This window comes from Coffea eugenioides, chromosome 2, assembly GCF_003713205.1.
Source record: "Coffea eugenioides isolate CCC68of chromosome 2, Ceug_1.0, whole genome shotgun sequence".
Lineage (NCBI taxonomy): Eukaryota > Viridiplantae > Streptophyta > Magnoliopsida > Gentianales > Rubiaceae > Coffea > Coffea eugenioides.
The window spans coordinates 41,007,944-41,033,252 of record NC_040036.1 but is presented as its reverse complement, the minus strand read 5'-3'; the positions used below and the strand labels follow the sequence as shown (position 1 = coordinate 41,033,252).

Sequence of the window (25,309 nt, the reverse complement as noted above, 5' to 3'; positions counted from 1 at the left end):
TTTAGATGAAATTTTTGAACCTCTTCAAAGACGACTTGATCAAATAGAAAAAAGGGATGCCAAGAGAAGGGGTTCCTTAAATTCTACCTCTTCAAAGTCAACATATTCAAAAAGAAAGGAGGCTCATTCAAAAACTTCCCAGCTAAGCATGTAGTTGAAGAAGGATTTGATCGAGTATGGGAGGCTTATCAAAATCTTCTATGACAATAGCAAATGAACAAGCTAGTTGACTGCAATCTTCAAGGATCATCTAAGGATCTTGCTACCCCATTGGTTGAGAAGGATAACATTGTTATGCATCCAAGCTTTGATCATGAACAAGTTGTGCTTGAAGTTCCATCTAAACTAAATAGTCAAGTACTAGCTGGAGAGACATTGTGTGAGATGCAAAATGAGATTATGAGGCAAGAGGTAAAATTTGAGAAGAGCATAAAAGAAAAAGAGAGTGAGCAATCAAAAGCGCAGAGTGAGAAAGAGAAAGAACAAAAATTGAATTTGAATGAGCATAAGAATGAGGGTGTCGCGCCCCATTTTTCGCGATGGAAAATATAAGTATAAAAATAGGTATTTACAAAAGATGTGATTTTATTTTAAAATAAATGAAAAGGGGACCTAGAATGGGACTTTAAAAAAATACGACAATTTAGGTCCAAAATTTAGTCTAAAAGGGTTTTTAAGAAAAATAGGAGTCGCCACTTGGTATTGAGTTTTGGTGTACCAAGTCACCCAAAAATAAAGTAAAATAAAATAAAACCCTTTTTGACAACTCCAGGTCTTTGAAAACAAGAGAAAATGAATTCGGGAGTCACGGTTGAAGAAAGGGAAGGCAAAAGTTCGATCAACTCAAACCTAAGGCACCCTTTCGACCTAGTCTAAGCTAGTTGCGAGGTTTAGTCAAAATTTTCCTAATCTAACCCTTAATTTATCATATTTGAATGTTTCCTACATGGATGCAAATCTAAATTTATAAAAACATCGAAAGGGACAGAATGTTCATTCAAGGGTTTGATTGAACCAATCGCATTAATTGCGAAGGCCAAAATAACTCCTTGAAGGTGTCACGAGTATACAAATGATGAATTTAAAAGAAAAGAAAAGAAATTAAATTAAATTATATACATAGATATAAGTAATCAAAGAAAAAGGGAATGCAACATAAAGGGTACGGGAGACAAAAACTCGTGACATAATTTCTTATACATGGATTAATAGGGCATTTAAACTAAAAAGTTATAATCACCCATTTCCCATGTTTGAAAAATAATTCTCCTACTATGAACAAGCAAATGAACTAATTTAAATGAAATGCAATTCTAAATGACATGATTAGCACCTATAGAGGGTAGGAGATAATATAATAGGGAATATCATACAAATGAGAAAAGATCCTAAAAATGAAAATATGCATGAAAATGTAGTGAATAGCACACAAAGATGAATCTAGCGCAAGACGACCTAAAAGGATCTAGCGTTGGACTAGCCCATCTCTAAAAATCCTTACTAGCATTGGACTAGCAAGTAAACGGAGGGAGAAACCACAACTAGCGTTGGACTAGTGTGGTGACGTCATGCATTAACAATTCATAGTGAAACAAATAAAACATAAATTAAAACAAATAAACACATAAGAGCACGTAACACATAACACGTAAACATAATATCTAGATGCCAAAATCCTAAGAAAAGCGGATAAAACACATAACACATAAGCCACATAAACACGCAACCTATCTATTACATCGGGGAGCGCCTAACTACAATCTAGAAGGGAAAAATATAATAAAACAAATCTAATTATCCTATCTATTACATTTTTGAGGTATTTAAATGCCTCTTGAATCATTGTAAAAAATTAACTAAAACATATGTAAGAAAACTTGAATGAATATTTAAATCAAATAAATAAAGCATATAAAAATATAAACACATAGGAACACATAAGAGCACATAAGAGCACGTAATTGACATTGAAATAATAAAAATAGGGGTACCTCCCGTTTGAAGTGGTGACTAAATGGAGTCAAATTGTCCTATTTATACTCACAATGAACAAAAGGATCATGGCACCAATTTAATTGAAAAAGAAAATAATAATACAAGTACTAAATTCACACTAATATGTCAGACGTAAAGAAATTTAAGCAAATCTAAAAATTCCAAGTTAAATATATTCTAAAGTAACATAATTAGCTATTAAAGAAAAGAAACAATCATAATAAAGAGAGTCAAAATTTGCCAAGGACTGAATTGCAAAAATTGAAAACTTTTGGGGGACAAAAATTATATTTTCCAAAGTTCAGGGGTCAAAATTAAATGAAAGATAAAATTCAAGGACCAAAATACAATTAATTTAAGGACCTAGGTGAAAGGAATTTAAAAAGTTCTGGGCCACAATAAAATTACTCCAAAGATTAGGGGCCAAAGTGCAAATCGTAACCAGATCTGGGCAAGAAAAAGGGCATCGGGCCACTCTTTTTATTTTACTTGGGCCAAACCTACCTAAGCCCAACTGAAAACCCAAGCTAAAACACACAGGCCAGCCCGTCTTTTTATCCCTCAAGCCCAGCCAAAAATTCATGGGCTCCAACCTCCGAGCCCAACCGAAACCAAAAAGAAAAATAAACCAAAGCCCATCCTCAAAACCTAACAAAAATAACCATAAGCCCACCTAAAAAAATAAAACACTAGCCCAAACCCCTTTTTTTTCTTTCTCTTTTCTTTCTTTCCTTTCTTTTCTTTCTTCCCCAATCGTTTCTTTCTCTGCTTCTTCGGCCAGCTGAAGCTTCTTCAGCTGGCGGCCATGGCGGCCGCCGGTGGCGGCGGCGCCACCGGACCGCCGGTCACCGGCGACTTTTCCAGTCGCAAAAATTTCTCAAAATACACCTCCCCACTCCATTTTTCGCGTAGGTTTCATTTCCGGAATTAGTTTTTACAAAAGATGATCCAGAAGTGGCCAAAATATCAAAATACAGTCCGGTTTTCATTTTTTAAAACACCCAAATCTTCACCAAAAAAATATAAAATTTATGCTAAAACACTCCTTATAGCTTCTACATTACAACTATAATCTTAGTTTGACAAATAAGCAACAACAAAATGATGCATTAAGTCAAAACAGCCTCAAAAAATGAAGAAAATTATTTTAATGCTTATAAGGCTCAAAAATTCCAAAATATTTAGATAACCCAACATTTTCAGACCTACACTAGCAAACGGTCACCTATTTTGACAAGAAAAACATGCACAATGTTCAGCTTTTAATTCATTTTCCATTTTGGCATTTTTACAAATACCTAACATGCATTCACAGAAATCATCTTTTTTTCTTAATATTTATTCATGGCTTGTCCCAAAAACTTCAACAACACCACAATAGCAACAAAAATCAGTGAAAGGAAGAGACAAATAGGTAGCCAAACATGCATTTAATCTAATTAATTAAAAAAGGAAAAGCTGGAAAAAAAAATACCTCAATGAGGTTGTGGTCCCTTGACTAAAATTTTGAGGAAGTTCCAAGCTCTTTGTCCAACCGGCGGCTGCCTCCTTGTGTCTGGATAGTGTGTGGGTGTGTTGTGTGAAGTGAGCAAAGAGAGGGATATGGCCGAGAGAGTGAGGGAGCTTTCTTTCTTTTTTGTTCTGTTTTCTTTCTTCTGCCCAGTCCGAGAAAGGGAGAGAGTTGGGGAGTGCTTTTTGTTTCTTTTTTTTTGTGGCTTCTCTTCTGTGATAGGGAGAGCCGAGTGAAGAGTTTTTTTTTCTTCTTGTTATGTCCGTCTGTCTGTGAGAGGCCAAAGAGTCGATATTGGGAGAGAAAAAGAGGAGCTTGTGTGTGTGTTTGGTCAAAATGATTATTTTTTACCAAATGACAAGAAAGTTGAGTGTAGGAATGGGTTAAGTGTATTTTGTGGGGAAAATGATGAAAATGTGTAAGTTTAGTAATAATTTGATTTTGACTTGATTTTTTTTTATTTTTTTTTATTTTTGTTGTTTTGTTGTTGTTTTGTTTTCTTTTTTTTTTAAACAAACCTGCAAAATTGAGAAAAATGCACATTAAAATGCTAAAAAATAAATAATTCATTAAATAGAAAATTTTGAGAAAATATTAAAAATCGACAGAAATTTGGTGTCTACAGAGGGCATGATTGCAAAATCCAAGGGAGTTAGTAACAGAGCTTATTGTTTTACTAACAATCTTAACATTGCTTTGGGTAGTGTTTCTTCTTATGTACAGGTTAAGCAAGGTGTTATTACCATGTTCTTAAATTGTTCCATCCCTACATCCATTGGAAAGTTAAAGAGCTGTCATGGAGTTTGTGTCTTAAGTGTTGTATTTCTTGGCTATCAACAAATGCTCAATTTCTCATCTAAAGCTGATTTGCTTATTGAGAAGCCTAATTATGTTTCCAAGGGAGTAACTACACTTGAACTATGAGGACTTATGAGGACCCGAAAATTATTTTATATTTTATCTTATTTCTTTGAATATGTTTTCTTTTACTTTACTTTATTTGCCTTAATATCGTAGATATTTTCATAAGTGTGTCAAGATTTTTATCGTTTTTCTTTTTTAAGTTAGTGCATGTTAAGTTCGCAGTGCTTTATGAAAGTGGGACCCACTAGTGAGGTGTGTGCGATAAATTTGGAAGATTAGGAGGAGTTTTGTGCAAAGGGATATTGTTTTATAAGGTATTAAGAGATAATTAAAAGTTGGCTAGATATTTTAGTACTCGGAAGCCAATTAGATAAGGATTAGCTATTGATTTGCCATTTGTTACAAAACCATGGAACCTTGACTTTGATCAAGATTTCTTCTAGTCTTTATCTTGCAATTTTCACCAAAAATTCTTCCACTTTTCTTCCTTCTTGGCTGAACTAAAGAGAGTAGAAAACTCCAATTTTCAACTTGATCTCTTGCTTGATTCCTTGAGAAATCCATCCTAAAACCCTAATCCAATTCGTAGGAAGTTGTATCAAGGAAGGAGGGAAAGCTTGTGTGGAGTGATTTGGGGAAAAGAAAGCTCTTATTTGCATTTCTCCTTAGGGTTTGAAGGTATTCATGTCAAGAAACTACCTTTTCTCTTTTATCTTGCACTTGAATGGATTTATGACTTGATTATGGTAGGTTTCATGGAAAATTTCATAGTTTTGTGAAGTAGTTCGAAATTTCCAGCTTTGATTGAGAAATTCCAGCCTTGAAATGCTAATTTCAGCTTTGCTATGTCCTTTTAGTCTTGCCATGAGGATTTCCAGTTTTTATTTGCACTTTTGGCTTCACTATGGAAATTTTCAACTTTTGTTTGTAAATTTCAGCTTAAGGTTCAATTTTTCATCTTTGGTATGGTTGTATATGAGTTAGGTATATGTCCCATTTGGTCAGTTTTGTGACCTAGAACAAGTACCCCTTATATCTTATAAATTGTGGTTCTGATTAAGGTTGATTTGCCATGAAGTTAAGTTTTGAATTTGGAGGAGAAACTTAAGAAAATTAGGGCAAATGCTGCTGGTTTTTTTTTCTTTCTTGTGATGTAAGTGAGTAAGAGTGAGGGTAGAAGTATGATTTTTTGTCGGTTTAGACTTAGGTTGCTTATGATTGCTTGAATCCACCTTGGTTGTGACGCATAAGTTCAATTTTTGTCAAAAATCATGTATGATGCAAGGAGGAAACTAATGGTTGCTTCAAACATGTTTTCTAGTTGCATTTGTCCGACTTTAAACTTGAGGTTGGTCGTTTTTCTTCCAAAAGTCATATGTATATTTTATGTATGTTTTGCTGAGATTCATGAGTTATAAATACATACAATTTGTCCTTTGGTTGCTCATGTTTCTTGGGTTCAAATGCTTTCTTTCCACTCCAAAACCATACTTGAATCATTGCCCTAGTATGTACTTGGATTTTTCCTTGGTTCACTTAAGTTTTGGATGGTTGGACCATAATATATTTATCTTGGTTGCTTTTAGGGTTTGTCGGCGAATGAGAATAAGCCGGTGACGAACGTTTAACGTTGCTCTGCTTTGAACTGGTGAGTGTAACACCTACATGACTTGTTGCTTAAGTGAACTAGTATGTGACTGAAAGCTATAATTGTTTGATTGTGACTTTGGTTTACTCTTGGCTGGACGGGTGTGTACCTTATCATACTCAACCCCACTTGATTGTTGATTGTTCTACTATTCACTTGGAATCTATTACTTGTGCTTGAATTAAATGTCGTTTGGAACATACTATCGAACGACCACATCGTGAACTTGGGCCTAAATCCTCATTGGTTAGTTAATCAAATCAAGCCGACAAGGGTTTGGTCGAGGTAGATTAACAGGCCATAGGGAAATTGTTACTGATTCACTGAGCTCTAATTTTATTCCGAAATTTGGTATACTCGAGTATTACCTTCACTGTTTGGTGTTCAGGCCCGATAAGGGGAATGAATGGTGGACGGGAATTGGTGTAAAGCAATGATCTACAGACAATGTTTCTGCTTTTCTAAACGTTGACAGAGTGTCAATGGGTTTGGATCAAGCTACTATGACTGGAAATTTAGCTCCCGAGAGCTAACTGTATCTTTTTATCTGAATCACTCCATGTTAGTTGTGGTGTTCATTTGTCTTTTCAAATTGGTACCCATGTTTGATAACTTAATGACTGATCTATGTGACTTTGTTTTCTTGTTTTATTTCTGACTGTATGACCCTGTGATGCCTCATTGAGCGAAAGCTTATTTTATTATCCTTGTTTTCCTTTCAGGGGCGAAGACTTGGGCTAATGATTTTGGAAGGATTGAGTTAGTACTACCTTAGGCGTTTTGTTTAAATTCTTCTGTATTAGTAAACCTCATATGTATTCGTGTAAGATTGAATACTTTGACTTGTACTCTAAACTTGAATCATTAGTGACTCTATTGTATATAACACTGGATTGTGATGTTTTGAAGTTGTGTTGTTCGTTTTAGTGCCCACTAGGAATATTTGGATTAGTGAGTCCTGACGAGAGTTAGGCAGGCATTCCGCTAACCCTTGGAGTACGTCCTACGAGAAGGTAGGGCTGTCACATGAACCTTGTTCTATACCTCCTTATTATTTAACCATTGATGTTCCATTCTTTCTTTGTCAATTTTCTAGTTCTTTAAAATTTGATTTTTCTATTTCGTATATAGGAATTAAAGCTATCCATTTCGGTCTATCTCCACCAATCCAAGATGTGTCAGACAAACAACAACTTGTGATGAATTTTTCAATTTTGCACAAACTTTTTTGGAGGGAAAGATTTGGATTTTTTGGTTTCATGAATTCTCTATTACTTTTACTGAGTTAGCTAAACAGATGGTTCATTTGAGAATTTTGTTTCAGTCAGGTTTGGTTATATTTTTTTTGGTAATTTATGCTAAGTGCACGAGGATGGGAAGACGTCCCTTATGACAAGCAATAAAGGAGGTGGCTTTAGGGTAGCAGGGCCCATGGATTGTAACTGGCGATTTTAATGCTATTTCTTCAACTGAGGAACCTGTTGGAGGGGAGCCTGCAAATGAACAAAATATGGAAGAGTTTAATGAGACTACTTTTAAATGTGGCTTGCCTTCTGTTAGTGTTGATGATCAACTATTTACTTGGACGAATGGATAGATTTGGCAATGATTGGATAGAGTTTTTATCAATGGTGAATGGGCAAGTGCATACGAGCTATCACATGTTTCTCATTTGGCAAGAGATAGATCGGATCACGCCCCATTATTTATTAAATACAGTCAAGAATAGGGGAGGCAGCTAGCTTTCCAGTACTTATATATTTGGCACAAGCATTCGGGTTTTTTAAAAATTGTTGCTGATAGTTGGGCTAAACCGGTGTTGTGCGTTGCAATGGTTTTTTAATAGATTATGTGTTGTTAAGAAATCATTGCAGCAATGGAATAGGGAGGTTTTTGGCAATGTTTTTTCTAATGTAAAGGCAATGGAGAAGGATATGAAACTTAAGGAGGCGTTGTATGATGCAACCCGAAATGAAGAGACTAAAATGCAATTAGAACAGTCTTGTGCCTTTTACATGCGTAAGCTAGCGGAGGAGTGTGAATTTTGGAAACAAAAATCGGTGGTGAAATGGATATGGACTGGAGATGCTAATACCTCATATTTTCATTCATTGTGCAAACAAAGGAGAAGCTCAAATTTTATTGGCCGTATTAAAGAGGAATTAGGGAATTGGTTGCACGGTATGGGTGAAATTAAACGATCGGCTATGGAGTACTTTTCAAGTCTTTTCAATCTAAAAGGGAGGGAAAGAGCGAGGCTCAGTTAAATTTTCAATTACCACTGGTTTTGAAGGAGGACAATGATACATTGAGTGGCTTGCTAACTACAGATGAACTTAAACAAGTTGTATTTTCAATGAGTTTGGATAGTGTTCCAGGCCTGAATGGTTTTGGAGTACGTTTTTATCAGTCATGCTAGGAGATCATTAGAGATGATTTACTAGCAGCAGTGCATGGTTTTTTCAAGGGGATTTAGATGCCTTAGAGAATATCGAGTACAACTATAGTTCTACTTCCAAAGGTGGAGGGTGCGGTCCATTGGAGAGAGTTTCAACCGATTAGGTTGTGTAATTTTAGTTCTAAGATCGTGTCAAAAATTTTGACAAATCGGTTGGGGAAGTTATTGCCTAGGCTTGTGCCTACATGGCAAACTAGTTTTGTTCCAGGGAAGGGAATCGTTAATAATATTCTAGTTGCGCAGGAGTTGTGTCATGATCTAGATAGGAGGCTTGTGCACCTAACTATTATTTTAAAACTTGATATGGAGAAGGCATATGATCAGGTGGAATAGTCCTTTTTGTTGTTTATGCTGAGGAAATTTGGCTTTAGGGAAACAGTGATTGATTAGTTTTAGGGTGGTCTCCAATAATTAGTTCACAATGTTGATTAATGGTGAGTCATCCAATTTTTTCAAGTCAACTAGGGGAGTTCAGCAGGGTGATCCATTGTCTCCATTGTTATTTGTCCTTGTTGCGGAATTCTTAGGAAGGGGATTGTATCAATTAGTCTTGCAAGACACTAGACGTTTTTGTCTTTCAATTGGGTCACAAGTTCCTTATTTGGCTTTTATAGATGATATTATGATGTTTGCCAGGGCTTTTAAGGATTGTTTAGTAGCGTTCAAGGGTTTTTTGGAGAGATATCAAGCATACTTGAGGTAGAAGGTGAATGTCCAAAAGAGTTCTTTTTTAAATCTCTTTGCATGCAATGTATGAGCAAAGAATGCTAGTTTCATCAACTTTGGGGTTTTGGCTGCAAGAGTTTTCGGTTATGTATTTAGGAGCTCCCATAAATAGAGGGCGATCGAGAGGCGTATTGTTTGATGTGTTATTGGCAAAAATGCATTGTAAGTTATTATATGAGAGTACAAAGATGTTATTGACAAGTGTGCATTTGGAGTGATTTAAGTGTGTTTCATTATTTAGTTTTGGTGCGTTTTAATTATTTTTATAGCTAATTAACTAAGTTCAAAGTGAAGTTGACATTTTATGCTCTAAGTGTGAAAAATTGCATTTCTATAGATTAAAGGAGTGAAAACTTCATATTTTTGTAGATTTAAATGATTCAATCATCAAATGGAGTGAATTGAGAAGATATTTGGATAATTGTTTATGATTTGAAGTGATTTAAAGAGAATATGAAGTACAAAATGTTCAAAAGATGAAATGCAATCAAGTATAAAAAACAGAAGTTTGATAGTTTTGACACATTTTGGTATTTTGGCTATATCTTGAGTTATAAACATTGTATTGAGGTAATTCTTGATCCATTTTAAAATAACACATACTTCTACATTTCTTATGAAGACATTGAGATCCAGTTCATGAGCTTTCCTAGTCAAAAAGTCAAAATACGGTTGGCCATTTCTATTATCAAAAGCTCAAATAGGGTTTCGACTAGTCAAGGATATTTTGATCATTTCTCAGTCTAAGGGGCTCCAAATTAGATTATTCATGAAGCGTTGAAAAATAACTTAAAGGGACGCAACTTTCATGTTTGTACAAGAGTTAGTTCAGCCTCTATCATCAAGAAAATATTAGTTGAAGTTGGTGCAAAAATAGAGCAATGTTAAAGACCGATCAGAAAAGTGTAAACCCACAGGGGAGGAGAATACGCAACCTTAACCCACGTTTTGAGGGTGCGTATTCACCTTTTGGCTGCTTACAGCTGGAACCAGTTGTACATCAACTTGCAGCTCTTTCCTACTACTTTTGAACCAATTTCTAAACGAATTTCAGCTGGAAAGTGCATGATGCATCTTGGAAATTTGGAGAAAAACTTTTGGGAATCTCAAGATACAATTTGCACAACTTGAAACATGATTGTTTGGAGCTTTGATTTTCTATAAATAGGGGCTTTGTTGAGCTTGTTTCATAATTTTGGAAGGTTAGAGACACTACCAAAATGTAGTCTTCGCTAGTTTTTTTTAGTTCATTAGTATTGTATAATCCGTGTAGTTTATCCTTCTTATACTTGTAGCTAGATTTGGATGAAAAATTAAGGAGCAAGATGGAGAGATTGGAACTCATATGACAAGGGTGACTTTTCTCCTATCACTTTTTCTTTTGTATTTGAGTTCATGTTTAGCTATAATACAAGTATGGTCTTTTCTTTCATTCTTCATCTGTTGCTAAAGTTTATGCTAGAGCTATGGATAAACTTTTCATATCTTGTTAGTGATATATACTTGGTTATTTGTTGATATTATTTTGAATAAGTTATTTAACACTTTTGCTTGTCTAATCATGGTTAACTGGCCATTAATTGTGATAATTTTAAGGTGTTCAGTTTGCAATGAGAATTGAGATTTGACACTAATTCAAGAAAGTGCCAAACCTAGGGAGTACACTCACGAGAGTAGAGGTGCACCTATGTGGATTTAGTGACTTGTTTCATGTAATTTCATAGAAGAAATGAACTTGTAGTTAATTTCATAACCACAAAAGTAGGTATGGCTTAACTACAAGTATAGTTGATTCACTAAGAGAGTAGGTTTCACATACATTAAGAAATTACGCCATAACTATCCAAGATAATGACATTCAATCAATCGGTAATTTCATTTGCAAGAGTAGTGAGGAATTTCATAGCGCTAGGAGTTTTCTATTATTATTTTTATTACTTTTATTTCATGTTTGTAGTGTAGATTTAATCTCTTGCATTTGTAATAGTCTACATAATAAAGGAGATCAAAAACCATCGGTAATTGACAATCTTTCGTGTAAGATCGATATCTAATATCCCTGTATTAGATAAATGATCTGTATACTTGCAAAAAATGGGGTATTTAAATTTAGTGTATGGTAGAACCTCGTCAAGTTTTTGTATCAACGGGGGAAAGATTGATTTTATTATGTCATGTGTTGACATCTATCCCGATGTATATATTACAGGTGTTTAGTTCGCCAAAGGTTATATTGATTAAGTTGTGAAGGTTGTGTAATGCATTTTTGTGGGATCAAGGGCTAGAACATAGGAGAATTCGTTAGACTACTTGGGATTATTTATGTTTTGCATTGGAGGAATAGGGCCTTGGATTTCGTTCTTTTGATGATATGGCTAAATCTTTTGCATGTAAGCTTTGGTGGTGATTACATTGTAATGATTCTTTTGGGCATCTTTTATGCAAGACAAGTATATTAAGGGTTGACGCCCAGCATTCGTTTCTCAGAATCGATCATTTGCTGTTTGGCGTAGGTTAGAGGAGGTGCGTGATCTGATAGAAAGTAAAATAAGATGGATCTTAGGTGAAGGTATGGTGAATTTTTGATGCGATAGACGTTTGCTTGATGAACCATTGGTTTCATATTTGGGAATTGAGCTGCCACCCCACATTTTGTAGCTGAATTTTGTGATGGGGATGCCTGGAATAAGGAAAGGTTGTTAAGTTGGGTGCCAATGCATGTTGTTTGGGTGATTAGGGATATTTACTTTCAGCATAGTGTGAAGGATGAATTGGTGTGGCTTCCATCGAGTTCAAGCTCCTTTACTCTTACATCTGCATGGGAGTGTCTACAATAATACAAAAATATTTCAATGGTAGACTCACTATTGTAGTATTCTATTTTACCATTGAAAGTATCATTTTTTGCCTAGAGAAATTATCTGCTCTTCGATATTAACCTTCAGAAACGTGGTGTTTGTCTTCCTTCAAGATGTCATTGTTGTCACAATGCAAAGGAGACAGCATTAAATTTTTTCTTGTTGGAACCTGTAACGGAGGAGGTGTGGTCTTATTTTGCTAGCTGATTTGGGGTGGTCATGCATGGATCCGAGAGTTTGTCCTCGATCTTCTTAGCATGGTTTTACTCCAATTTGTTGGCATTTTAAATTCATATACCGGTCATTTTTCCAATGGTTATTTGTTGGTGCATGTGGTTATAAAGGAATAATGCTCATTTTATGGGTGGTTCTTGTGATCCAGTGAATGTGATACGTCAGGTTGATCAATTTATGGAGTTATTGGATGTTTCGAGGGTGTTTAAGGAAAAACATTTTAAAGGAGATAGGGATTGTGTTTTGTTTTGGTTTGTTGCTGCATCAGCCAAGAAGGTTCGTCATCTGGCGATCACTTGGGTGAAACCTCCATTGGGGAAGTTCAAGCTAAATTGTGATGCAAGTGTTTTTCACAGCCTAGCTTCTGGTGGTGGTTTGGTCAGGACTCATGAAGGAAAATTGTTGTTTGCATAATATAAGGAGTTTGGAGAATGTGATGTGTTGCTAGTATAAGCCTATTCATTATTGCATGGTCTTCAATTATGCAAGGAGAGTGGGGGTTCATCCTTTAGTAGTTGAGGTGGACTTTTAGGTGCTTACGAGCTTGATTTCGTCAGGAGTGTGAGCTAAATGGCTGCTATGTATGGTGTCGCGGAAAATAAGGGATATATTATCATATTTTTTTACATCAGTGGTGCATATTTTTCGCGAGACTAATTCATCTGCTGATAAGTTGGCGTCTCTTTATTTTCAATCAGATAGAGTTTTTGAGGATGTTTCGTCTCTTCCTTCAGATGTCAAAAATGCTATGGTTCTGGATGCTAAAAGTGTCCCTTTTGTGAGGACTATAGTTGACAAGGGTTAAAGTTATGTGTTTTCCAGTTTTTTTGTTGAGGTCAGGTCTGGCCCTCTTTGAATGCGATGTATTCAATTTTTTCTTTAATAAATTAGGGGTTGGCATCCCTTCCCTGTGGACAGGGTTTGGTCGCTGGAAAAAAAATTGAAAAAATCCATATAAACACACAAAAATTATCTATTATATTGGGGAACCTAACTACAATCTAAAATGAAAAAATATGTGAAATAAGCCTATCTAACCTATCTATTACAATTGTCTATCTAATTGTAATTTTTTGTGAAAAGAAAAACATAACCTATCTATTATATCTGGGTTATTGAATATCCTCCAAATAGTTATAAAATTTAAATTAAATTAACATAAAAAATGAATAGAAACTTAAAATAAATAAATAAAAGAAAACACATAAATAGATAAATGCATAAGAACACGTAGGAGCACATAAATGCACATAATCGAAATTTAAAGGGTAATAAGGGTACCTCCCTTTTGAAGTTGTGATTGAAAGAGAGAAGATTGACTGATGCTCAACAATCAACAAAAAAATCAAAACACCAATTTAATTGAAAATACTATAAAAGAGAACGTAAACATATAGCAAATTTACCTTATTATGCCAAAAAATGTAAATAAATTTAAATCACCAAAAATTTACAAATTAAATGTATTTACGTGAAGTATAGTTAACAATTAAAGAAAGAAAATAATTATAGTTACAAAATCAAAAGGCTATTAGGGACTAAATTGGAAAAAAAAATTTGGTCAAAATACAATTTTTAAAAATATTCAATGTCAAAATTAAATAAAGGTAGAGTTTATGGGCTAAAATGTAATTAAAATAAGGACCTAAATGAAAGAAGTCTAAAGCTTCTGGCCCAAAGTAAAATCAATCAAAAATTTAGGACCTAAATTGCAAAATTTAATTTTTGATCTTAGAAAAATACAAAGAAAAACAAATTTTAGGTCATTTTAAGTGTTTGGGTCGCACTACTTTGGTCCAAAAAATAAAAGCAAATTATCTTTTATAAAAATAAGCAGGCTTAGCTAAAAGCCCAAGTAGACTTTATTTGTTCAGATGCGTTTGATAGCTAAAAATTGAACATATAAATTAATTAAGTACAATTGAATTTTTTAGGTAAAATTTGCTCCAAAAAATAAGTGATAAGTTATTCACTTATCATTTAATATGATAAACAATCAAATGTATCAAATTTAGTACTTAACAATTCAATGGTTTAATGGAATTAGATTTCAAATTTCAGTTTTATCCAATGCACCCTAAATGGCAAGCATATTTAATTTTATCCCAAAACCCAATACAAAGTCCAAACATAAAATAAGGACTTAGCTCATCCTTTATTTTTTCTGTTTCTTCTTCTCCCTTTCTGGCCAAACCAAGCTTCTCATCGGAAACCATGGCAGACGCCATTGGACCACCGTCGGCCACCGTACGTCAACGAATTTTTTTTTTCAAAATTCACCAAAATAGTATTCTGGACTCTGTTTTTCACATAGAATCCATTTTCGGACTTAGCTTTCAAAGAAAATGAAGAAAAATATGCCAACAAGGTTAATTTACAGTCGAGCTCCCATTTTCAAAACTCTTCCAATTCTTAATCAAAACTCACAAAGCACACATCAAAACAACTCTCATGGCTTCTGAATGCAACTATAAGCTTAATTTAACAAGAAACAACAATCAATAGGACAAATTAAAGCAAAGCCAATTTATGAAACCCATTTCATTGCTTTTTGGACTCAAAGACCTCAAAACTTTAACTAATTCAACATTTTCAGGTCTTGAACTAGCTATAATCGTCCATTTTGACAAAATATATACACAAAATTTATTTCTTTAATTCGGTTTTCTATTTAGACGTTTTTTAAATACATGGAAGACATGACTTTAAATCATATGTCTCATGAAAATTTGGACTGATTTGAACCTTGAAATTTTTGCCAATAGTCACAAATCATTTTCCAAGATTTAACAAAACAATAATAGACAAAAGTTTTCACATAGTGAAGAAAATTCCCATGAAACAATCAAACATGGAGTTCAACTCCAAACTAGAAAGAGCAAAAGACAAGGGAAACAAGAGAGCTTCACCATGTTTTACAAAGATGAAGTCAGTCAATGATGGTGATGATATCAATTTCTATGACATCTCTAATAGCAACAATCGTTCTCCTTGTCTTTCTTTGCCTTTTCTTTTCTAGTTTTCTTGTCTTGTGTGTACTTGTATGTAAGCTGAGAGAGAAGGAGAGAATGGAATGATTTGTGTGTTTGGCGATGAGAGTGATTGTTGTTTTTGTAAGTGTGTGTATCCGAGAGAAGAAAAGGGAATTGTGTTGTTTGTGCCAGTGTGTTCGTGACAGTGAGAGAGATGAGAGAGTTAGTTGAGAGTTGAGGGAGTTGGTGGAGCAGTTAGCAAAAATTGACCAAACCAATAAGCATACTGATCTGCCAATTTTTATCTTTTTTCTTCCCTTTTATCTCTTTTTTTCTTTTTTTCTTTTTTTCTTTTCTTCTTTTTTTATCTTTTCCTATTGCATTTTTGATAAACCTGCAAAAAAAAAAAGGGAAAACACACATTAGAATGCATGAAAATAAAGGACCCGTAAATAGATAAAATTTTCAAGAAAAAATTTAAAAATGGCAAAATTTTGGTGTCTACAATAGTTAATAAAGATATAAAAAACTACCAGCCGTTTATGGCATTCCTCAACTTTGGATATTGGTACACTTTCTACACTAAAGTGTACACCATATTTGCTAAACTTGTACTCCATGTCTCAATAAGGAATCAAAATATGTTGCGGCAACTGTCGAACTATGAAATTTGGATATTTGTCTTCTTTAAAAATACCTTAAGATATTACTCCTTAAAGTTAGGAAGATTGTCTAATTGTTTAATTTGAACTTTGCTATTTTGTAAAGGAGCCTTAGGAGGCTAGTCCTGCTCTACCATACATATCTAAAATTTTAAAGTTATTTGACAATCATTTGATTTTTGAAAAAATATGTTACTCTTCTTATACGAATGGATCATATGTGTGCCAAATTGTACCAAATTTCTTAAATGTAGACAACTACCCCCTAAGAGAAGACTAAAAGTAATACCCTATTTGGTGTACATTGTGAAAATTAAAAGTAAGAGTGCTTAAAAAAATATTGTATTTTTGTATACATTTAACTGGAAGTTGCTTCTTTCTTTATCTTATACAGTAATTACCAATTGTTTTGTTTTTTCTTACAACACTTTAACTATTCATCTATTTTTTGACTCTTGTTTTCTCAAATGTATACGAAAATAGGGTATTTTTTTAAGCACTCTTACTTTTAGTTCCACAATATACACCAAATAGGGTACTACTTTTAGTCTTCTCTTAGGCATAGCTGTATACATTTAAGAAATTTGGTACAATTTAGCACACATACAGTACCTTTGTATAAGAAAGGTAATGTACTTTTTCAAAAAAATGAATGAAAAATAACTTTATGATAGTAGATATGTAAAGCAGGGAGTAGTCTCCGAAGGTTTCTTTACGATAGAGATGTTCAAATTATACTATTTGACAACCTCCCTAACTTTAAAGGAGTGAATTCCTAAGATATTTTTAAGAAAGACAAATGTCTGAATTTCATAGTTTGCCAATCACTGTAACTTACTTTGGTTCCTTCTTGGGACATGGCATTCAAGTTCCTGAAATATGGTGTACATTTCCATACAAATGGTGTTCCCAATACCTAAAATAGAGGAAAGCGATAACTACTGGTACTTTCTTCTTCCTTTATCTTATACAGTAACTATTAGCTATTTATAGATTTTCTTTTAACACTTTTAACTATTCATCTGCTGTTTAGCTCCTATTTTCATCTGCTTTCTATTCAAAAAAATGTGGCCTTTGTTTGGTATACTTTGACACAATAGAGGGTACATCAAACCATGGTCTAAGAAGAATGAATTTTTTTCCTCTTAAAAATGAATGTCAAAATATTTCAAAAGAGAAGATAAGTGGAGCATGTAAGAGACTAATCTCTTAGGGTTCCTCTGAGAAACATAAATGTCCAACTCTTATAGTAGAACAATCACACTAACTTTGGTTTCCTTCTCAGGTGGCACATGAGTTTTAGAAATATGGTTTACATTTACCATACAGATTTTGTACCCAATACCCTATTACAAAAAAGGAACTTTTTTTGCTGTGAAAGAGATTTGGAAACACCTCAAAATGTGGGATAAATAATGTGTGAGGGACCGAGCGAGCCCAGTAAGGTCCCTTTCCAAAAGTCAAAGGTCAAACTTACCCACATAGAGAGTCGTTCCAACTTACTTTTAGTTTACTCTTAGGGTTAGATGTATACATTTAAAAAGATTTGGCATAGTTTAGCATACAGTACTTTGGGATAAGAGGATCGATGTATTTTCCCTAGAAAATGAATGTCAAACAACTTAAGAATAGCATATACATAGAGCAAATTAGGAACTAATCTCATGAGATTCCTTTAAAACATAGGAAAGTTTAAATTACAGGGTTGGATAATTTCACTCGCTTTGATTCCATCTTGGGTCATGACTTACGGGTTTAAATAATATGGTGTACATTGTGGAAACATGCTTGCCTGTATATGAGTAAATGTGATATTTCCAAAGTATGAATCATGATAGTCAAATGTACTCTCAGTTCCTAAAATTTCATTGTAAACTTATTTTAAATGATCAAAGTAGAAAGTAAAAATGAAATCAAAGATCACCATAAGCAGTTGCGAGTATAAGTTCGTTTCTACTTTTTTTCATTGGAAAAATGGCGGCGATTATTAAATAAGTTCATTAAATGGAGACGATTATTTACATAAGTTCATTTACAGCCATAAACAACTATTATTCTCTTCTTTCTTTATCATGTACAGTAACTTCTAGCAGTAGAAATAGATCTTTCTTAAAGCCGTTTGAATTGTTTTTTTTTGTGGGTATAATTGTTACAATTCCTATACTTTGCCAGCACCTTCGATTTTTGTTTTAACAGTTCAATTTATGGTTGCAATCCCATCCATCCCATCTACTTACTTCTTTTCATGTATTATTTGTCACCTGCTAATATTTTCATCACACCCCTTCATACAGGTCCTTCCATGCAATTTTGGACCATATCAACCACCACCTTGTTTTTTTTTTTTGCACACAATTCCCTCAACCCATCATATCAATGGATTATTTTATTCAATCTTGTATATGATAGCTAGGTTGTCACTTTTTCTTGCCAATTGCAATTGAATACTTACCTCAAAATTTGGGAGTTATGTGTCACGCGCTGTTCTAGGTGTCAAGCTTTGACCAACTTTTTCCTTGGTGGGGAATTTTCGCATGCTAGAGGCTTGCAAAGATGAAAGCAATAGTTTTAAGGAAAGAATGACTTTGACTTTTGACTCGTTCTTGACCAGGTGAAATTCATCAGAAATTTTCAAGACCTCCGGCCAAATAGCCGAAATCTTCACCAGAAAAATTTTCCAATGACTTTTGACGTGGACATTTTGCGTAAAAATGATCTACACAATACTAGAAATGTGACAAAATCATCAAACCCAGCCTAGAACTTCATATTCTCATGAAAAAAGTGACCAAGACTGGAGAATGCAAAGAGACTTCAATGCCATGTTTCTACCCCAAATCTCAACAAAACTCAAACAAGATTACATATTTGGATTTCTGAGAAGATGAGGAGTAAAATATGTTAAAGTTTCTACTTTCAAAATGACCACATCAAAAGCCACCATTACAACAAAAACAAAACATAAGAGAAGTTCCTCTAGTCAAACATGAATATAATCTCCATTAAACTAAAGAATAAGGTAGATGAAGTTACGTAGATACTTCTTGAAGATTGTAGAAGTGATGATATGGATGTGGAGGGTGAATGAAGCTTCTCTTTTCCTTGACGAACCTAGGAAATTCAAGAGTTGAAAAAGGATCAAATTCAAAAGTTGAAAAAGGGTGATTGAAGGTAGCTTCTCATTTCCTTGAAGAACCTAGAAGCTTCAAGAATTGAAAGGAGGTCAAATTCAAGCACAATTTTGAGCAGGTTTGAATGATTATTTCCTAGAGACTTTGATAGAGAAATTGTTCTCCCACATCTCTAGAAAATGTGGAAACAAAAATCACTCCAAATGGACTTAAAATGAAGGAGAAAAATGTAGTTGAATAGGGCTGGTTCTAAACCCTGTTTTCCTTTTTTTTTCCTAGAAAGAAAAAATTTCATTCCCTATTGTTTGTCTCCTCTCTCAAACCCTCTCCTATGGGACTCCCTTACATCTTTTCCTCTATAACCTTAAAATGCCAAAAGATGTATATATATATATATATATATGGCATTAAAACCAATCAAAGCTACCTCTAAACCTAGATTTAATGGTGTAGAATGAGAGATGAAAAAAAGGTTAGAAGATGTTGACAAGTGTTCTCTAGAGACCTCTTTTCATGCAAATTTGTGGTATTTCAGATGAATATTATTTGGAAATTATAGATGGAAAATTGTATAGAGTGCTTATGGCGAAATTTTTTAAAAAAAAGGCAACAAAATTGATGAAAATTTGAGTACGAAAGGGCCTATAAAAAACTAGTCATATATGTGTACGTTTTTTAGTCTCTCAAATCATTTCTTGCTTGTTTGTCATTAGAATTCAAGAGTAAAGAATCTTTTACTTTCTTTATATCACTACTACATTTGCTTGCTTGTTCTGTTATTAGAACAAATCATATATATATATGTGTGTGTGTGTGCGCGCGCGCGCGCGTATGTGTGTGTGTGTGTGTTTTCTAGTATCTCGAATCATTTCTAACTCTCGTGTCAACATTGTTTTTAAGTAATTTTAGTAGTTAATGCATTGTATTTATCCATTCCCTCTTACCCACAAATGGCAAGAGAATATGTCCAAAAATAAAAAGGCATAGAAACGTTTAATAGTTTATTAAAAATCTAATATAAAAAAAGTTTATTAAAAATATAATACATTTTTTATATCCATGAGATATTTGGCTATAATCAAAAGATAAGTAATCAACTTTTAGCAATCAAAGTTGCAGATGCATAAGTCTGGCGCCCCTGGGTTGTTTTGTTGACAAACACCCTCCGGTTGTAGTCCTTCATACATCTTAACACACTTTGTATTGCAGCAATCCGGAGGGCAAAACTGACCGCATAATCCGTTGCTACTATTGCACCTAGCGCTTCTCCTAGCCACCAATGTGTTTTCGTTGTCAACTGCATTTTTTTATACAAATAGTCATTAGTCATTGCAACATCTTGTTGCGAAGAGGAGAAAAACCAAAAAAATAAGAAAAGGTAAACTGAAATTTATTATGCCCTAACATCAAATTTATAAATATGAATTTCTAACAAGTTAACTAATTTCACATAACCACCTAGTACAAATACGATGCATAATTTCCCCCAAAAATTATCTACACATGTTGGTGACACACTTTGCATTATACTTTATTTTGATGATGTAGAATTACTTTATTGGGTTAATATTCAAGAGGGACCAAGGATGTTAAGGTTGAGAGTTGAGGTCTCGAGAATTATAGGTCCTAAATCAAAGCCCCCTTCTCGCTTCCTCCTTTTCAAAATCTCACCCTTCTCTTGCTTAAAAAAAAAATTGATGCTAATAAAAGTTTGGATCAAATGTATGATTTTAACTGTAAAGAAATGCATGAAAACAAAATGATGAAATTTGCCTCTTTAAGATTGCTATTTGAGCATAAATTATTGTAAATAGCCCAAGTGAAGTGGATTGATAATAGATGCAAGTGTTCCTTAAAACATTTATCCATTTATCAAAATTCATACTGATAATTCAACAACAATGCTGGTTTTGCAAAGAGATACGAATCACTAACCAAATGCAAAGATAAAGAGGAAGAGAACGCAAAATCTTAGGGATAGAGTGGCCATTGGATATTGAGGAATTTGGAAATAAAGTATTTGAAAACTGATTAATCTCTTGCTTATGGAATCGTCATTGGAACTTTAGCTCCTTATATTGGGTGAGGTAGGATTAAGAGCACTAAATACCTTGATATTCTATCTTTTTCAAGCCAATTGAATAATGACATCTTTACTTACCATAAGCCAACATTTTGCTACTAAGAAACTAATTTGTTTTTAAAGAAGAAAAAAAGAAAAGGAAGACCACTCAGCAGAACATACCAAAATATCTGGTAGAGCAAAACTTACCAAAAGTTTATGACATGATTTAACTAACAAGAAGCTTGCATTATAATAAAATGATTTCTATGCCACATTTAGATAGACATAAGATAGAACTTTAGATAGTCTCATTGGCTTTTAAATACATAGGAAAACTCCAAAAATAGGAAATTAATTTAAGATTCAAATTACCAAAATATAGGTATAAATCCATTATTTTAAGAAATGTTTCAATAGTCTACATTTTTATAATCTTAAAGATTTAATTCAAAATTTCGTGGCTGAGAAATAGTTTTGCACCATTGCCCAAATTATACATAATATAAAATAACAAATATCTTGAACCCTTCATCTCCCGAAAAAAAAAACATTCTGTTAATTTTATACCCCATATTTTGTCTATGTTGAGCAACTTACAAACTTAATTAAATAGAGATCTATTTATGCATATTGGCAAATAAGAAGGGAAAAACAAACTTAACCTCTCCACAAACAATGGTCCAAAAAATAAGGATTGCGTCCATAAGGCCAAACAAAAACTTAGGCAAAATAATTGCATAGTGAATCTATTACCATGTTTGAATATTTACATTCTAGAACATAATTCTGATTTTTGCCATCACTAGACATAACTTTTTTTTTGGGCAAGTGACTAGACGTAATTATGATATAAGTACATATTAAAGTTTAAGATTTACAAACCAAAATTTGGTCTTAGTTCATCATGAAATGTAATTATGGTGTAATTGCAATTTGAGATTGAATATCCAAAAAGAAGATTCAATTCATCACTAGACATAATTTTGGTTAGAGATTCTACACAGATATGGAATTTATTGAAAACTTGTATATTAGGCAATATGTTAATGTTAGTAATATAAGTACAAATTCAATTTCCATATTTGACAAAAAAAATTCTAAAAGGGCAAAAAAGGTTAAAAGAACCAAATCAAAATTTTCTTATTATTGTACATGTACACATGGGAACTCTAGGATGCAATCCTTTCATAACCAAAGATTTTTTGTTGCAAAAATATTCTTGAGCAAACCTTTTTGAACATGGAAAAACATTTGCCATGTTTTTAATTAATCATTTTCCCTCGTACTATTCTCACATTCTATATGCATGAGAAAATATGGTACCTATGATATGATTTTTTTTTAAAAAAAAATAAAGGTCTTTCTCTATGAGTTTTTGTTTTTGGGTAATGAAAACAAGTTTTACATATTTAAAAAAAAAGTTTAAGATTGCTATCACTTGTCACAATCTTGCAAATAAAAGATGAATTAATCCAATTATTAAACATAAATTTATTATTTAAATAAATTGTCATAGTTCATTTTACTTCCACAGGATAAAAGAATCATATTGACAATTTGGTCATCCAAAATAGACATATCAATAATATGCCATTTAACTAAGTTCTTTGAAAAAAAAATAAAAAAACTTAAATCATTTAAGGGGAGAGAGGTTAAACAAAATAGGAATGAAAGGCTAAATCAAATATATGTCCTTACATTACTCCAACCACAAGCACTTGGATAAGCCAAAGGCTTAATTTTCCTTTCCATGAAGAAAACCCATATTTGGTTGCAAAATGATACAAGTAAATCTTTCAAACAAATTAAGACCCTGTTTGGTAAATAAGTTTTTTGAGTGTTTGCTTAAAACTTTACTCTAACTTATTGTAGAAATTATAGAAAATTTTTTTAAGATATAAAACTTTTTTTCTTTCTTTTTCTTTTTCCTTTTCTTTCCTCTCCTCTTTTTCTCCCTCATCTCACTACTTGCCTGCCACCGGCACCAACAACAACAGCAATAGTTTTTTTTCCTCTCTTACTCTCTTCTCCCTCTCCCTCTCCTCCTTCCTCCTCCCCTCCCCTCTCCCCCTCTCTTCCCCGACTAGATCTGGGCATGCAGGGGGAGGTCGGGGGTGAGAGAGAGGGGATAAGAGGGAAAGAGGGGAGGGGAGAAGGAGAGGGAGGGAGGAGGAAGGAGGAAGGAGGAGAGGGAGAGAGAGAAGAGAAAGGAAAAAAATGAGAAACTACTTTTGCTGGCTAGATTCAAGCGCTGGAAGAGGTGGCCGATGTCGGCATTGGAAAAGGTGGCTGGCAGTGAAGGTGGTGGTGGGTTGAGGTGGGGAAGAAAGAAGAATAAAGGAGGAAGGGAAATATTTTTGTGTGTTTTTGGGTATGTTAAAGTGTGTAGTTTAAAAATTTTGAAAATTTTTTTGAGGTTACTATAGTTAAAGTTGTTAAAAAGTTTGTAGGAAAAGAACTAGGCAAAAAACCCTTTCAAAAAATTTAAGAACAACCCCAATTGTTCTCTTTCTAAAATTAACAACTATGGAAGAAAATAACTTTGCAACAAGCCAGCCCAAAAAACTTTATCATCTTCAAAATTTTCAAACTCCACAAATTCTTCTTGCCTTTGTATTTGTCATGCAGCTGTCACTCGCCACATTCACATTTTGGAGCAAGTTTGAATTAAAGTCCACATGATTGTTCTATACTCTTTAGAGAAAAAAAGTCATTCTTAGTATTTTGCAATACCAATTCCTAGTATTCATCATCCAAGTTGAAGAAACTTCTATAGTAGACAACTCAAATACAAGTATAATCTTGGATGATGAAAAATTCAAGCATCTTCCGATCAAATGAAGAAAGTCCAAAGACCAAAAAGCTATAATAATTAAAGCACCTTGACTGGTACAAGTATACAATTCAAATACAAGTATAGTCTTAGATGATAAAAAATTGAAGCACCTTCTGGCCAAATAAAGTCAATTCAAAAACCAAAAACCTATAGCACTCAACTGCATGGAAACAATTGTAGACTAATTATTGAATTCAAGGAGTTGGGGTAGGTGGAAACATTGCCAACATTGTTGGAATGAGTTGTAATATATAGAGAATATTTTCCCATTTTTGTGTCTAATTTTACAAGTATAAATCAGAACATGCTACTTTTATTGATTCTTAGGCCTCCTTTCAATTGATAGAGAAACAAAAGCCCTAGCCAAACCAGCGTTCCCTCTAAACTGAGTTTTTTGTAATTCGGCATTGGCCGGTTGTCCTTAAAGCCATCATTCTCTTTGGACCAATAACCATAGCTCTGATAATGGTATTTGGATATGCCTTTGGTGTATCCCTCAATTTCCATCTTCCTAAATAACTTTACTCAATGCCATTGTCAAGGATGGTTGCACCTCTATGATGGTTGTGCACAAGATATTTAATGATGTTACCTACAATGGATTCTTCCTAAAAATGTAATTAACTTGTTCAAACAAATATGGCACATTATGAACCAGAGGGTTTTGTATTGATCTACATACCAAATTGTGAGAGTTCCGGAAAAATTCATCTAATCCATTTTTTACTCGGTTGATTATAGCACATGTATGATGTTTTGAATAGAATCTATCCTCTGTTTCTTGCTTGTGGTAGTCAGTGATCAAGCCTCGAAAGATTTTGCTTTTCTACCTATTTATGTAGCCAGGCTTGTTTTGGCTATGGACCTATTGTTTGTTGCATGAAGAGAATCGTTCTAATCCTATTATGGTGGCTAGTTTGCATTGTTGTTGAGATTTTGCAATGGATCAGACTTGTGTACCTAGAGTTGCACTTTAAACAATCTTTGTTTATTAAATATGAGATAAATCTTGTATTCTGTAGGTTGTTCTTTGTGCTTGATAATTGGATATGTACTAACATTGTATTAATTTTTACATGGGTCATTGTAATTATTAAAATGCTTCATTAGGAGATGAAAATGAAATACAGCAAGCTAGGAAAGTAGGGCATGCTATACTGCTTAAAGCAAGTTAAACCTAGTATAATTAAAATAATAAATGCATGAAGTTAACAAGGTTTGAGCTTGTGACTTCATCTCGAGTCGAATACTTGAGCTCTATAAGACTTGGTCACAAACTTGAGCCTTGTTGAGTCAAGTTTGAACTCAAGTCCGATGTTAATGAGTCGAGCTCGAAGTTCCTCCTATTCT

At 33.7% G+C, this 25,309-nt stretch overlaps 1 protein-coding gene across 1 annotated transcript in view; it reads left to right on the top strand.

The window, feature by feature from the left end:
- Positions 1–213: 213 nt before the first annotated feature.
- Positions 214–25,309, top strand: part of LOC113759726 — a 57,504-nt gene continuing 32,408 nt past the window's right edge. Inside the window, exon 1 of the mRNA XM_027302297.1 lies at positions 214–411. Coding sequence (XP_027158098.1) covers positions 214–411 — 198 coding nt within the window. The remainder of the gene's footprint in view (positions 412–25,309) is intronic.